The sequence below is a fragment of the Nicotiana tabacum genome, chromosome 13 (assembly GCF_000715075.1).
Source record: "Nicotiana tabacum cultivar K326 chromosome 13, ASM71507v2, whole genome shotgun sequence".
In the NCBI taxonomy this organism is placed as follows: Eukaryota; Viridiplantae; Streptophyta; class Magnoliopsida; order Solanales; family Solanaceae; genus Nicotiana; species Nicotiana tabacum.
In genome coordinates, this window is record NC_134092.1 from 58,700,486 (window position 1) to 58,714,254 (window position 13,769).

At 42.0% G+C, this 13,769-nt stretch overlaps 1 protein-coding gene across 1 annotated transcript; it reads left to right on the top strand.

Moving 5' to 3' along the window:
- Window positions 1-3,796: 3,796 nt before the first annotated feature.
- Window positions 3,797-4,186, top strand: LOC142168133 (anthocyanidin 3-O-glucosyltransferase 6-like). Its single transcript, XM_075228794.1, has one exon. The coding sequence runs from the start codon at window positions 3,797-3,799 to the stop codon at window positions 4,184-4,186; it is 390 nt and encodes a 129-aa protein (XP_075084895.1).
- Window positions 4,187-13,769: the final 9,583 nt, after the last annotated feature.

Here is a 13,769-nt window from a genome sequence, read left to right on the forward strand (position 1 = left end):
AAAGCTTCATCAAACTTCTTCATAAAAGATTAGATGTTAGCAACGTGATTTTGCTATAAAAAGCATACGACACTACGTAATGTTATAGTAACGAGATTTTGTGATTGTAAGGGAGTACGGTGTAATCTTTCTCAAAGAATATCATATAGATTTTCCCCTACTTTGATCCGCCGTTACATGTTTTGTTGCAATCAACGTGTGTTAGAGGGATTGTCGAATTGGTTCATGTATGTTGAGGCCATCCCTTCTTTCTTTTGGCATGATCCAAATGATGCAAATGTAACGAGCAAAATGTGCTACTTTCATAAATGACTCAATTCATAAAAATACTAAGGGTGTCTATATTCTTGATTCCCCATGTGTCTTATTATTCTATCATCTGTTTATGGGTCTCAGAAAATACGTAAGTTGATAAGTTTATTTTATGACATAAATCAAAGGCATAATGGTCCTATGACGTTCCGAGAGATTTTATTGACGTATTTCATATGTATTTCATTCATTTATGCATGTAAATTGACCCATGACCAGATGGAATTATATACGCGTATATTATATGTATATGGGATATGGGAAAAGGTTACGACATTATATACGCACCACCACCTAATCAGCTGGTATACGTTGATGATTTGCCCACAGTAGCCGAGATGATATGATGGGATGCCCTCAGAGGCTTGATGATGTTATGTATGTATATACCTATGCATGGTATGATGTTTTTATGCATATGCCTGGCATTGTAAATATTAATGATTCACAGAGTTATTCAGACTTACATGTTGAGTCTTTTACTTCATGTTTCTCTCAACTCTATTGTTTACTGATTTCATTCCTTATATACTCGGTACATTATTTGTAATGACGTCCCTTTTGCTTGGGGACGCTGCGTTTCATGCCCACGGGTCCCGATAGCCAGGTCGAGAGTCCTCCAAGTAGTCTATCAGCTCAGCGGAAGATTTTGGTGCGCTCCAATTTCTTTGGAGTTGCTATTTGGTCTGTATGATTAAGATATGTATTGATTGGTATGGCGGGGCTCTGTCCCGACCTTATGACAATTATGTATTCTTAGAGGCTTGTAGACATATGTCATGTATTTGAAAGAATGTATGTCCTTGTCGGCCTATGTTCAGTGTACGAGTGCTCATTGTGGCCTTATAGGCCCGTATGTCAAATGTATAAGTTTTTATATCAGATTGGGTTGTCTTATATTAAGTATTCCCTTATGTTTATTCTGGTTAGCCCATGACGACCCGTTTGGCCCATTTGTCAATGACAATACAATAAGAAGGATATGCAACGTTGGTACTCGGTTTAATAAGGCACCGGGTGCCCATCGCGGCCCATCGGTTTGGGTCATGACAGTAACGGTGGTGGCGGGCTTATAAGGAGGGTAGCCCAGCCGATACAGCTTCACTCACATGGGCTCAATTTTCAGAGATGTTATTGAGAGAGTTTGTCCCCTAGAGTCTTTAGGATGCATGGTGCATGGAGTTTGAGTAGCTGCACCAGGGTACCATGACAATGTCAGAGTATGCTGTCAGATTCAGTGAGTTGTCTAGACATGCACCTGCCTTGGTTTTCATAGTCAAAGAGCGAGTCCGTCAATTTATCGAGGGGCTCAACTACGGTATTAGATTCAGCATGGCTCGAGAGTTGGAGATAGATAACCCATATCAGTAGGTGGTAGAGATCGCACTAAGATTGTAGGGTATGTGGGGGGCGGGAGAGAAAGGACAAGGAGGCTAAGAACCCTCAAGATTCTGGCGGATATAGTGGTGCCCCCTCGTCTTTGGGAATACTTAATAACTTAAGTGGATAGACTTTCGGAATAAGGGCAATTAAATTTGAATTCAAACTTAGGGCTTTACAGTGCCTTCAGCAAAGAAATTGTGAACCGCCCTGACCAAGTCGTCAACAAAAATATTCCAACAGTGATAATAAAAAAACCTGGGAATCGTGCCCTAGTTGCAGCCCATCATGGTAGAGGCTATATGAGCCGTCCAGTTCATTCAGTACTTCCAGCTTCTAATAGTACTCCAGCGACTTCCAGGTCTCAGGTTGCCCATTATGCACCGCCACCATCTAGTGCACCTCCTGCATGTGGTACTTTCAGCGGTCAGTCCATCCGGCCAGGCCCGAGCCAGCTTTAGCAGCCACATCCTCTAAGAGCTTGTTTTGAGTGTGTTAATACTCTTCATAAGGTGAGGGACTGCCCCAGACTCAGGAGGGGTGCACCTCCACCGACTACTCAGGCTCTATGCATTCCACAGGGTCCCCAAACTTCTAAGGTTGTGTCACTGTTCCAGTTGCCGCTCCACCTACACAGCCAGCTAGGGGTGGAGGTCTGGTGGGTAAGGGTCGCCCTAGAGGGGGAGGCCAGGACAAATGTTATGCTTTTTCGGGTAGGACGGAGGCGGTTGCATTAGACGTAGTTATCACAGGTATTATTCCGGTTTGTCATAGAGATGCATCAGTCTTATTTGATCCAGGCTCTACTTAAATGTATCATTTTACTTTGTTCTGTATTTGGGTATATCTCGTGATTCTTTGAGTTCTCCTATTTATGTATCCACGCCCGTGGGAGATTCTATCATTTTTGAGCATGTGTATCAGTCGTATTTAGTTGTTATTGGTGGTTTTGAGACCAGAGTTGATCTATTGTTGCTTAGTATGGTAGACTTTGATGTTATCTTGGGCATGGATTAGTTGTCGCTCCATCATGCTATTCTTGATTGTCACACCAAGATGGTGACATTGGCTATGCCAGGTTTACCGCGGTTGGAGTGGAAGGGTACTTTGGATTACGTTCCTAGCAGGGTTATGTCCTTCCTTAAGGCACAACGAATAGTCAAGAAGGGGTGTGATGCATACCTAGCCTTTGTGACATATGTTAGTGTTGATACTCCTACCATTGAGTTAGTTCTGGTAGTGAGATATTTTCCAGATGTATTTCCAGCAGATGTTCGGGGCATGCCACCCGATAGAGATATTGATTTTGGTATTGACTTGTTGCCGGACACTCAGCCTATTTCTATTCCACCATATCGTATGGCCCCAGCCGAGTTGAAGGCATTGAAGGAGCAGTTGCAAGAGTTACTTGATAAGGGTTTCATTCGGCCTAGTGTGTCACCTTGGGGTACTCCGATTTTATTTGTGAAGAAGAAGGATGGTTCTATGCGCATGTGTATTGACTATCACCAGTTGAACACGGTTATAGTGAAGAACAGGTACACATTGCCGCACATTGATGACTTATTTGATTAGCTACAAGGTGCCAGAGTGTTCTAAAATATTGATTTGCGGTCAGGGTATCATCCGCTAAAGATTCAAGATTCAGATATCCCGAAGTCCGCTTTTAGGACTCTGGATGGTCACTATGAGTTCCTTGTGATGTTATTTGGGCTAACCAATGCCCTAGCAGCATTCATGCACCTGATGAATAGTGTATTCCAGCCAGGGGTGGGCATAATACCGGCCGAACTAAAAATACCGGCCGAACCGTGAATTTCAGTTTTTCGATTTCGATTTAATCGGTTATGCGGTCGGTGTGTGGTTTTTAGATTATTAAATTTTGGTATTCAGTGCGGTTTATGGTTTTCGTGTTTCGGTTAAACCGAAAAACCAAAATTTTGGGATGCAATTGTAATAAACCTCCAGAAGTTGTTCTCGTTGATAGCTCTTTGATAATTCTAAGCAACTAGTAAGAGATGCAATTGTAGACAATTTCATGACCAATCATAGTAAGTCCGGTACTCGATTTAGTGGTGTGATTGTTGACATGTTTAGCGACAAAATGATAGAGGTAGCAACTGAACTTGGTTTACCGAGCTACGCATTCTTCACTTCTAGTGCTGCTTTTCTTGGCCTCATGTTTTATGCACAGATGCTTAAAGATGATCACGATATTGACATCTCCGATTTTAAGGATTCGAACACGTTATTGCCTGTTTCGACTTACTTAAATCCTCTTCCAGCTAAGGTTTTGCCAAGGACCATGCTGGATAAAGATGGTCGTTTACATATACCACTATCTACTGCTCGAATGATACGACAAGAAAAAGGGATCATAGTTAATACTTTCTTAGAGCTTGAGTCACCTCCAATTAAATCTCTGGGTAATGAAAATGGGGTTCCGCCTTTATACCCAGTTGGGCCTATAATCAACTTGAATCAAGAACTTTGAAAACCAAACCTTGAAAAAACCATTAATAACCGAAAGACTAAAACGGAAATAACCGAACCGAACCTTGAAAAAACCGCACCGAACCATAAATACTTTGGTTTGATTTGGTTATTAATATTACAAAATCGAAACTGATAAACCGAAAAGTACTTTCATAATAACCGATCGAACCGACCGACGCCCACCCCTAATTCCAGCCCAATCTTGATTCATTTGTCATTGTGTTTATTGACGACATCATGGTGTAATCCCCCAGTTGGGAAGATCATGAGCAATATTTGAGGATTGTGCTCCAGTCTTTGAGAGAAAAGAAGTTGTATGCAAAATTTTCAAAGTGTGAATTCTGGCTTGATTGAGTGGAGTTTTTGAGTCATGTAGTGTCGAGTGAGGGGATCAAGGTAGATTCAAAGAAGATTGAAGCAGTGCAGAGTTGGCCCAGACCGTCTTCAGCTACTGAGATCCGGAGTTTTCTTGGTTTGGCCAAGTATTATCTCCGTTTCGTTGAGGGTTTCTCATCTATTATTGCACCTATGATCAGATTGACCCAGAAGGGTGCTCCTTTCAGATGGTCCGAGGAGTGTGAGGAGAGCTTCCAAAAACTCAAGGCTACTTTGACTATAGCCCCAATATTGGTATTGCCTACGGGTTCGGGGTCTTACATTGTGTACTGCGATGCATCATGTATTGGCCTTGGCGCGGTGTTGATGCAAGATGGGAGGTGATTGCCTACATGTCTATGCAGCTGAAGTTTCATGAGAAGAATTATGTTGTGCATGACTTGGAGTTGGCAACTATTGTTCATGCCTTGAAGATTTGGCGGTACTATTTGCACGGTGTCCCTTGTGAGGTCTACACCGACCACCGGAGTCTCCAGCATCTATTCAAACGGAAGGATCTTAATTTACGACAACATAGGTGGTTAGAGTTGCTTAAAGACTATGATATCACTATTCTATCATCCCAAGAAGGCCACTGTGGTGGCTGATGCCTTGAGACAAAAGGCGGAGAGTATTGGTAGTTTGGCATATCTACCGGCGTCGGAGAGGCCATTAGCATTGGATGTTCAGGCCTTGGCCAACCAGTTTGTTAGATTGGATTTTTCGGAGCCCTGTCGGGTTCTTGCTTGCGTGGTTTCTCGGTCTTCTTTATATGATCGTATCAGAGAGCATTAGTATGACGACCCTATTTGCTTGTCCTTAAGGACACGGTATAGCATATCGATGCCAAGGAGGTTTCTATTGGAGATGATAGCGCGTTGCACATGCATGGCCGATTATGTGTGCCCAATGTGGATGGGTTACGTGAGTTGATTCTTCAGGAGGCCCATAGTTTGCGGTACTCCATTCATCTGGGTGCTACTAAGATGTATCATGATTTGATGCAGCACTATTGGTGGAGAAGAATGAAGAAGGATACAGTTGAGTATCTAGCACGGTGCTTAAATTTTCAGCAGGTGAAGTATGAGCACCAGAGGCCAGGAGGGTTGCTTCAGAGACTTGAAATTCCGGAGTGAAAATGGGAGCGTGTTACCATGGACTTCGTTGTTGGGCTTCCATGGACTCAGAAGAAATTTGACCTTGCATGGGTGATTATGGATAGGTTGACCAAGTCAGCTCATTTCATTCCGGCGGTGACTACTAATTCTTCAGAGCAGTTGGCTCAGGTCTATATCAGCGAGATTGTCTAACTTCATGGCGTGCCAGTATCCATCATCTCTGACCGGGGCACGCAGTTTACATCGCGCTTTTGGAGGGCCGTACAACGTGAGTTAGGCACACGGGTTGAGTTGAGTACAGTATTCCACCCCAAACGAACGGACAGTCCGAGCGCACCATTCAAATATTGGAAGATATTTTCATGCATGTGTTATGGATTTTCGGGGTTTGTGGGATCGGTTCTTGGCTTTTACAGAGTTTGCCTACAACAATAGCTACTAATCGAGTATTCAGATGGCTCCCTATGAATCCCTATATGGGATACGATTTCCTTCCCCAGTTGGTAAGTTTGAGCCGGGAGAGGCTAAGTTATTAGGCACGAATTTGGTTCGAGATGCCTTGGAGAAGGTCTAGTTGATCCAGGATCGGCTTCGTACAACCCAATATAGACAGAAGCGTTATGCGGATCGGAAGGTTTGTGATGTTGCATTTATGGTTGGAGAGCGAGTCTTGCTCCGGGTTTACCCATGAAGGGTGTGATGAGGTTCTGGAAGAAGGGCAAGTTAAGCCCTAGGTATATTGGCCCTTTTGAGATCCTTGAGAGAGTGAGAGAGGTGGCCTACAAGCTTGCATTGCCATCTAGTCTATCTGCAGTTCATACGGCATTCCATGTTTCCATGCTCCGGATGTATCACGGTGATCCGTCCCATGTTTTAGATTTCAGCTCAGTCCAATTGGACAAGGATTTATCTTATGTTGAGGAGCTTGTGGCCATCTTGGACAGGCAGGTCCAAAAGTTGAGGTCAAAGAGCATTGCTTCAATGAAGGTTCAGTGGAGGGGCCATCCAGTCGAGGAGGTGACTTGGGAGACCGAGCATGATATGCATAGCCGTTATCCTCATTTTTTCACTACTTCAGGTATGTCTCTAAACTCGTTTGAGGACAAAAGTTTGTTTTAAGAGGGGGAGGATGTAACGACCCTGCTGGTCATTTTGAGTATTTTAGCCCCGTTCCCATATTTATTGGTTCCTCTATATTATATTGTGGTTTTGTGACTTGCTGGGGTGGTTGGTTTGGTTCCATGTGAGGTTCGGAGTAAAATGGGACACTTAATCCCAAAGTTGGAAGCTTAAGTTGAAAGAGTTGACCGGAGATTAACTTTTCTGTAGATGACTCTAGAATGGGGTTTTAACGATCCTGATAGCTTCGTATGGTGATTTTGGTCTTAGGTGCGTGTTCAGATATTGATTTGGAGGTCTGTAGGTCGTTTTGTCTTGAATTGGCAAAATTTAGAAAATTAAAGTTTTGGAAGGTTGAGAAGTTTGACCTAGAGTTGACTTTATTGATATCGGGGTTGGATTTTGATTCCGCAAGTTGGAATAGGTCCGTTGTGTCATTTATGACTTGTGTGCAAAATTTGAGATCAATAGGAGTTGTTTGATGTGATTTTAGGCCTCAAGTAGGTTCGTTATGTGTTTTGGAACTTGTTGGTATATTCGGACGGGGTCCTGAGGGCCCCGTTTGTGAATCAGATTGAAATCGGAATCATTTTTGGACTTAGAAGATTGCTGAAGCTGCTGAAGTTCTTGCATCATTGCACCTGCGGTGGGTTAGGCTACAGGTGCGGAGTCGCAGAAGCGACAGACTGGCCGCAGAAGCGGTGATCCCTGGGCAAAAATAGAGAAATCGAAGGTTTTATTTCATTATCCATATTTTGAGTTAAAGAGCTCGGTTTTGGGCGATTTTGAGGGAGATTTTCAAGGAGTTGATAGGGGTAAGTGATTTTAACTCAGATTTAATTATTATACATGAATCCTTCATTGTTCTTACCATTTAATTAGTGTTTTGAGTTGAAATAATTGGGGAAATTTGTGAAAATGTCATAATCTATATTTTGAGGATTTGGAGGTCGATTTGAGGTCGAAATTGAATAATTTTAGTATGATTGGACTTGTTATTGAATGACTGTTCGAATTTTGTAAGTTTGGTCGGGTTTCAAGATGCGAGCCTGGGGTTGACCTTTTGAGTTGACTTTTGATTTTGTTTAAAGATTGCAACTTTATTATCCGGAATAATTCCCTATGGTTTGTATTTATGATTTAAAGTTATTTTGGGTAGATTCGAGCTGTTTGCAGTTGGATATTTGCGGAAAAGGCTTACTAGTGGATTAGGGTAGCGTATATTTAGGTAAGTATCTTGCCTATCTTTGTGTGGGGCAATTAACCCTTAGGATTGGTGTTGTTTTGTGTTGATTGTGGTACGTGAAAGTCGTATACGCAAGATGACGAGTGGGTACACGATCAATATGTGGTAATCGACTGATTTAGGCTATTTAGCTTCTTTTCATTCCTTTAATCATATTGTCATAACATGTTATACCCATACTGATCTAGCTCTTTTGCATCGTGGAAAACCCCTATTTCCTCTTTCAGGTTAGGCGCCCTTTGCTTAAATGAAAGAGGGGTCTTTGCCGGGACCGATGCTAGTAGTTAGATTCAATATTCAAAAAGTCTTAAATAGATGCTAAATCCAGTTGAGAAGAGACAAGCACGGTGACATCCATCGAAGGGATCTCGGTCGAGAAGCGGCCCAGGTAAAGCCAGATTTCAAAGGTAGAATGTATTGGTGGCACATCGACCTAGAATAAGGGCTCTAGTCCACGATTCCTGGATTCCAACCTTTCAAAGGCAAAGGAAGTCTCAAGCTGTAAAAGTAGGCCTGCCATCGATGCTAAGAGATAGACGAGCTACCATAGATCCCTCACCGATGAATAACGTACTTTTCGCTTAGAATATCCCTTGAATAAGCGGATGAACCACTTGAGCCTCCTATTTCACTGAATCCGCTCCCATCTCTACAGAGCCCCGAAAGCTTATAGGATCTCTAGGCTGTAGATAAAGGGCCTATGATGGAATCATTGTATCTCAGCGACGCTGTGAAAAATCTAAAAGAGGTGGATGATCCAAAGTATTACAAATATCACTGCATTATCAGTCACCCTACAACAAGATGCTTCATCTTAAAGGAGAAGATCAGGACGTTGGTGAGAGATGGAAAGATCATCATTGACGCTAATGACACGGCCGAAGCGAACAATGCTAGTGCTAAAATCTATCACAAGAAGGGATCAACGTAATAGTTTTCTCCAAGGTTCTCTAACAAGCAAGGAGAGATCCACGAGACGTTCTTCCTCAAGATCAATCTGAAGTGCTGATGGAAGATCATTGAAGATTCAACACATCACAAGGAACTCGTTTCGTTCGAGAAATACACTACATTGTCCCTCGAATTGAAGAAAACAAGAAGGAGTGATCAAGAGAAGTTGTCCCTCGTGATCAATCCGAAGCGCTACTAACTCTTCTTGACGATCAAGTAAATCACTAGGAGGTCCACATCATCCTGCGCTCGAGAAATACGCTGCTTTAGACCTCGAATCAAGGAAAACTAATTAGAGACAAGAATCAGGGGATACACAGAGTTGTACTCACAAGTTTTATTAGAAAAAGAATTCTTCTTAATATTTCTTTCGTGATTGCAGTTATTAATTTCCGTACACGAAATTTGTCATGAACAGTAAGCTAATCAAATCAATATGACTGGTGGAATGTGGTATTGTAGCTATTGGTTGGTAAGCTTGCAATCAAGTTATTGCTATCTTACAAGCAACTTGCTATACTCTATTAGTGCCTCTCTTTGGTCTATCATAAGCAACTGAGCGGAAGTAGGTTTCTCTTTTTCTATTTACTTAATATGCAAACTCGCTCCGAGCCGAGTCAGTATTGGGGTTGGGTTGGTTGATCGCCCAAAAAATGATTCTTATCCCATCCATCAGGTTTGTATGTACCCACGCTCCTGTTTATTATTTTCTAGAACCTCAGGAACTATCCTTTCAGGCTGCCCCTCCCCCCTGTCTTTGCCCTTGGGTTTGTCAACCAACCTGGCATGTTCAGACCGAGGCGCCTCAACGATGATGTAATCATAGTAGTCCTCTGATGGGAAATCTGTTAAGATCTGCCCATGATTCATGGAACCATTCCTTCGCGTGCCATAGCTTAGGATTCGTGCTATTGCTATTGTTTAGGGGCGTCAAGACCGTGTTCCTACTTTTTCTTTTTGAGAAAGAAGAGGTTACTTGACAAGCAAAAGAGATGCCGAAATAGCAGATGCTTTTATTTGAAACAAAAGCATTAGCTGAGACATACCTCTCGCTAAAGAACACTATTGACAATGGGGTTCGGGAGGCCCTCAAAAAATGTGATAGAGCAAGAAAGAAAGAAAGGATCAAAACATGACGGACCGCACGCAAAAGAAAAGAGAGGATAACCAGAATTGTATTGAGGCCACAACAGTAAGAAAACAACAAGAGCATGTCTCCCCAAACAAAGTAGCCTTAAGCAGGAGCTGCACTATAATGCCTCAACTCTAGGAACATGAAGGAACTGAGTGCCCCAGCAAATAAAGAAAACCTAGAACAAAAATGGAAGCCTAAGCCTTCACATCCGAAACTGAAAAATCATCAGTTGGAGAATCATTTTTACAGGGTAGGCATGGTGAAGGCAGAATGGAAATAGAAAACTACTAAATGACTTAGTCTTGCCTTCTTCTTCCTTTATGGAGAGAGGTAAAGAGCCCATAATTGGAGCACGAATTCATACGTAAGATGCTAGTTGGATCACTAATTCGTGGATAGACAACCTTTAGAAAGGATCTCCCTCGAAAGGAGAATAAATACCATTGTAGCTAGGCTATATTCTCTTAAATAGGTAGGTTCAGTATGCTAATTAAGCTTGGTATGCTTAGGGCTCATAGGAGGTAGGACAGATAATAGAATTTCGCCGGCGAGATAAGTCTGGGAAAGCCTGACTGGCTAGAGGGTGGGCTTTAGAACGGTTTACTGAGACTCCGTTATCCTAAAATATAAAGAAGTTAGTTCCTGGACAAGGTCCTATCCTAGGCTTAGAGATGAGCTAGACCCCTACCCCTAACTTATTTAGGAATGATTTAGAGAGCTGCGAATCAGGCTTTTAGAGTAGTGGCAAGCAGGGCAAGAAGATAAAGTCCAATCTGATCCTAAGCAGATTTTTCACATCTTTCTTGCATCCGCTTTCAGGTTTGATATGACATTAGAGCTCTCATACTTAGTGACGAGTTCGAGCCTTAGAAGCATGCAAAGGAATAAGGTCTGTAATAAGTCTTGTATGAGTCCTTTAATTGAGTCCCACTTCCTTAATAGGTGATTTCAAGTAGCAGGTTTTGATTATCATTTTACGATTACGATTCCAGTATTAAATATATCCGCCTCCCCATTCCTTGATCAAAGTCTAGTAATTATGGACGCAAGTCAGTCTCTTCAAGTGGAGGCAATCATAGGGGGTTTAGGTCTGAGGTAAGCCTTCCTCAATCATTGGTAGGCAAAAAAGGGATAACCGAACTTGGCTGTCTTTGTTAATAAGAAAATGAGTAAGTAAGCGCAAACAATACGAATCTCTTTCTGTATTCAATCCTGCTCCTGGTCGCTCGGACTCTTGTTGTAGTGTGAACCTTGAAAGTACCCAAAGTTAGGCAATCAACATGAATTCCTTTAAATGGATCCCTCTTTCTTATTGACTCTTCTTAGGGAGTAGGATCTATTGCCTAGGAGCTCAAAGAAAGATAGCGAAGAAATATTTTATTTTGAAAGCAAAGAGGAGTGTGGCGGTTGTGCAAGCAAGCGAAGCCGAATATATTAGATGAGCTTGCAGCACTCCGATCCATTCCCTTAATATAATAGGCTATCTACGTCCATTTATCTGTAGAAAGAAGCCCTGTGAACCCCCTCTCATAGGTGATTGGGAAGGGAAAACGCTAGAAAAAATCCCTTATTATTATTAAACGTAGCTGTCTTTAAAGTGCAAGTGAAATATCGACTTTCATTCAACTCAGAAAACTATAGTAAAGTAGCACAGTTCATAGGAGCAGCGGGAAAGCAAGAAGTTCATCCATTGAAGTTGAAGTAGTTTTAGTACTTCATCGATTTTAGTTGAAGTAAACGATTGATCTCTATCGTATCAAGCATGAATCGATCTTTTTTATTCAATCTAGATCCCCTTGCAATTTATCTATGAAATATCGAGTATGCTAATGCAAATCTCGAACGGTCGTAATCAAATCTCTCAGTCATTTTCCTTTTCTCCTGTCGTTAACTCTCGAAAGTCTTGCAAGGCTCTCAAACGGTCTAACTATTGGAAACTTTCATAATCGTTCCAATCAGTTAGTCCGATCTGGCTTTCCTGCCTCTCTCTTCTCTAGTCGTCTAGTATCATACTCTTATTAACTCTCAAGTCATAGCGAACCAGTAAAGAAGGAATGACCAAACGAAGTCGCTAAAGGCATTTATCCATCCTTCCATTTGATCAAAGGCATCCGAGCCGAAGTAATTCAATTCACTCGAAAGCAAAAGAGCGTCAAGCAACCCTAAATCTAGATCCGGAGGGCTCAGTAGAGCAGGAGAATGCTCAGGTCCGTCTACGTGTGATTCCTCATTTGGTTCCTAAAACGTGAGGTAAGCTGCTGATTCTAATCTTGGACTGACTCAACATAATGCTTCCAGAAAAGTCTTTTAACCAGAAATAAGATAAAAGAATAAAAAAAAGACCATAGTAGATCTATGATTAGCCCTCGGTCAGGATGGTCCTATCGAAGAACTTGATTCATGCAAAGAAAGAAACTTAGGATATGAGACTTGTGGAAGCATCAGGGCTGGGTCTGCGAGTGAAGCCCCAAAATCTCAAATCCCCTAATGCCTACCAAATAAGAGTCCTACTGAGGATCCGGTGTCTAAGGTATCTAGGATTTCTCCCAAAAGTAAGTAGGAGTGCTCCTCCTTTCAAGCCTTCTTCCTTACAGTCTATAGACCTTACCTCACTAATCTTTTATTTTCTCTCGGGATTTTGTTTGAGTTGCTATCTTAGTAGTTGCATTCCCTGTAGCCCCCTTGAAAGAGGAAAAGGGCCTAAGACTGTGTAGTTCCATCTCCTTGAGTTTCAATTGGAATGCTAGGGGTTTACGTCCTAGTGTAATTCCCAAAGTCCTAAGTTCTTCCTTTCAATCCAAGTCGAGTTAATAGTTTCTATGGTAGGACTAACGAGATTTCTTTTGCTTAAGGCTAGGAGTATAGATAGGTTTCTGGATCTCGAGATTAGTTTAATTTCTTTGGCTAGGAATAATAAAAAAAATCTAGGAAAGCTGATTCTAGATCAATATCAATAAAAATCAGGTTCTAGGGCAAGTGAATTTGAAAGCAATCTCATTTAAAGAGAGTTAGAAAAGCCAATCCAGTTATTTTCTTGCAGCCAGTGGATGAGAGTGCCCTTACATGTAGTTCCAGGCCAGTTCCTGTTTAAGTTGGAGTTTTCTATGGAAAAGAAAAAATTGCCTATGCTTAAAGAGTTTCCATAACAAGGCCTAAGCGTGAACCTATCCAATTTCAGTGCCATAGGAGTCAAGAGCTAGAGCAATAAAGTAGGGATTTTAGGAAAACAAATTATCTTCTCGGGGAAGCGGTGCTCTCTTTTGCATAAGCTCTTTGTTAAGTAAGGTGATGGTGCTCTTTATCTGCTGCTTTCCCTCCTAGAAATTGACTTAAAGAAAACAAGTGAAGTAAGCCCCCCCCCCCCCCCCCCCCGATGCAAGCGAGCTAAGGGGCTTAAAGTTATCCCAGTACCAGAGAGACACTTCACAGAGTGTGATACTAATGGTTAGGGGGATGGTAGTAACCCAACTACAAGCACATGAACTCGCTATACCAATAGTTCTCTGCCCGCAACCCCAGCTCCTACTTCGAATGATAGAACAATTTGAATGGGGCATACATACGACTTTGATTAACGACTAACTAAGGCTAACGGAATAACAGAATCGAAAGCAGACGTAATCGAAAGAAAGCTTGG

What these genes read in the sequence shown, in the direction of transcription:
- LOC142168133 (XM_075228794.1), top strand. Translation starts at nt 3,797, where the DNA reads ATGATAGAGGTAGCAACTGAACTTGGTTTACCGAGCTACGCATTCTTC.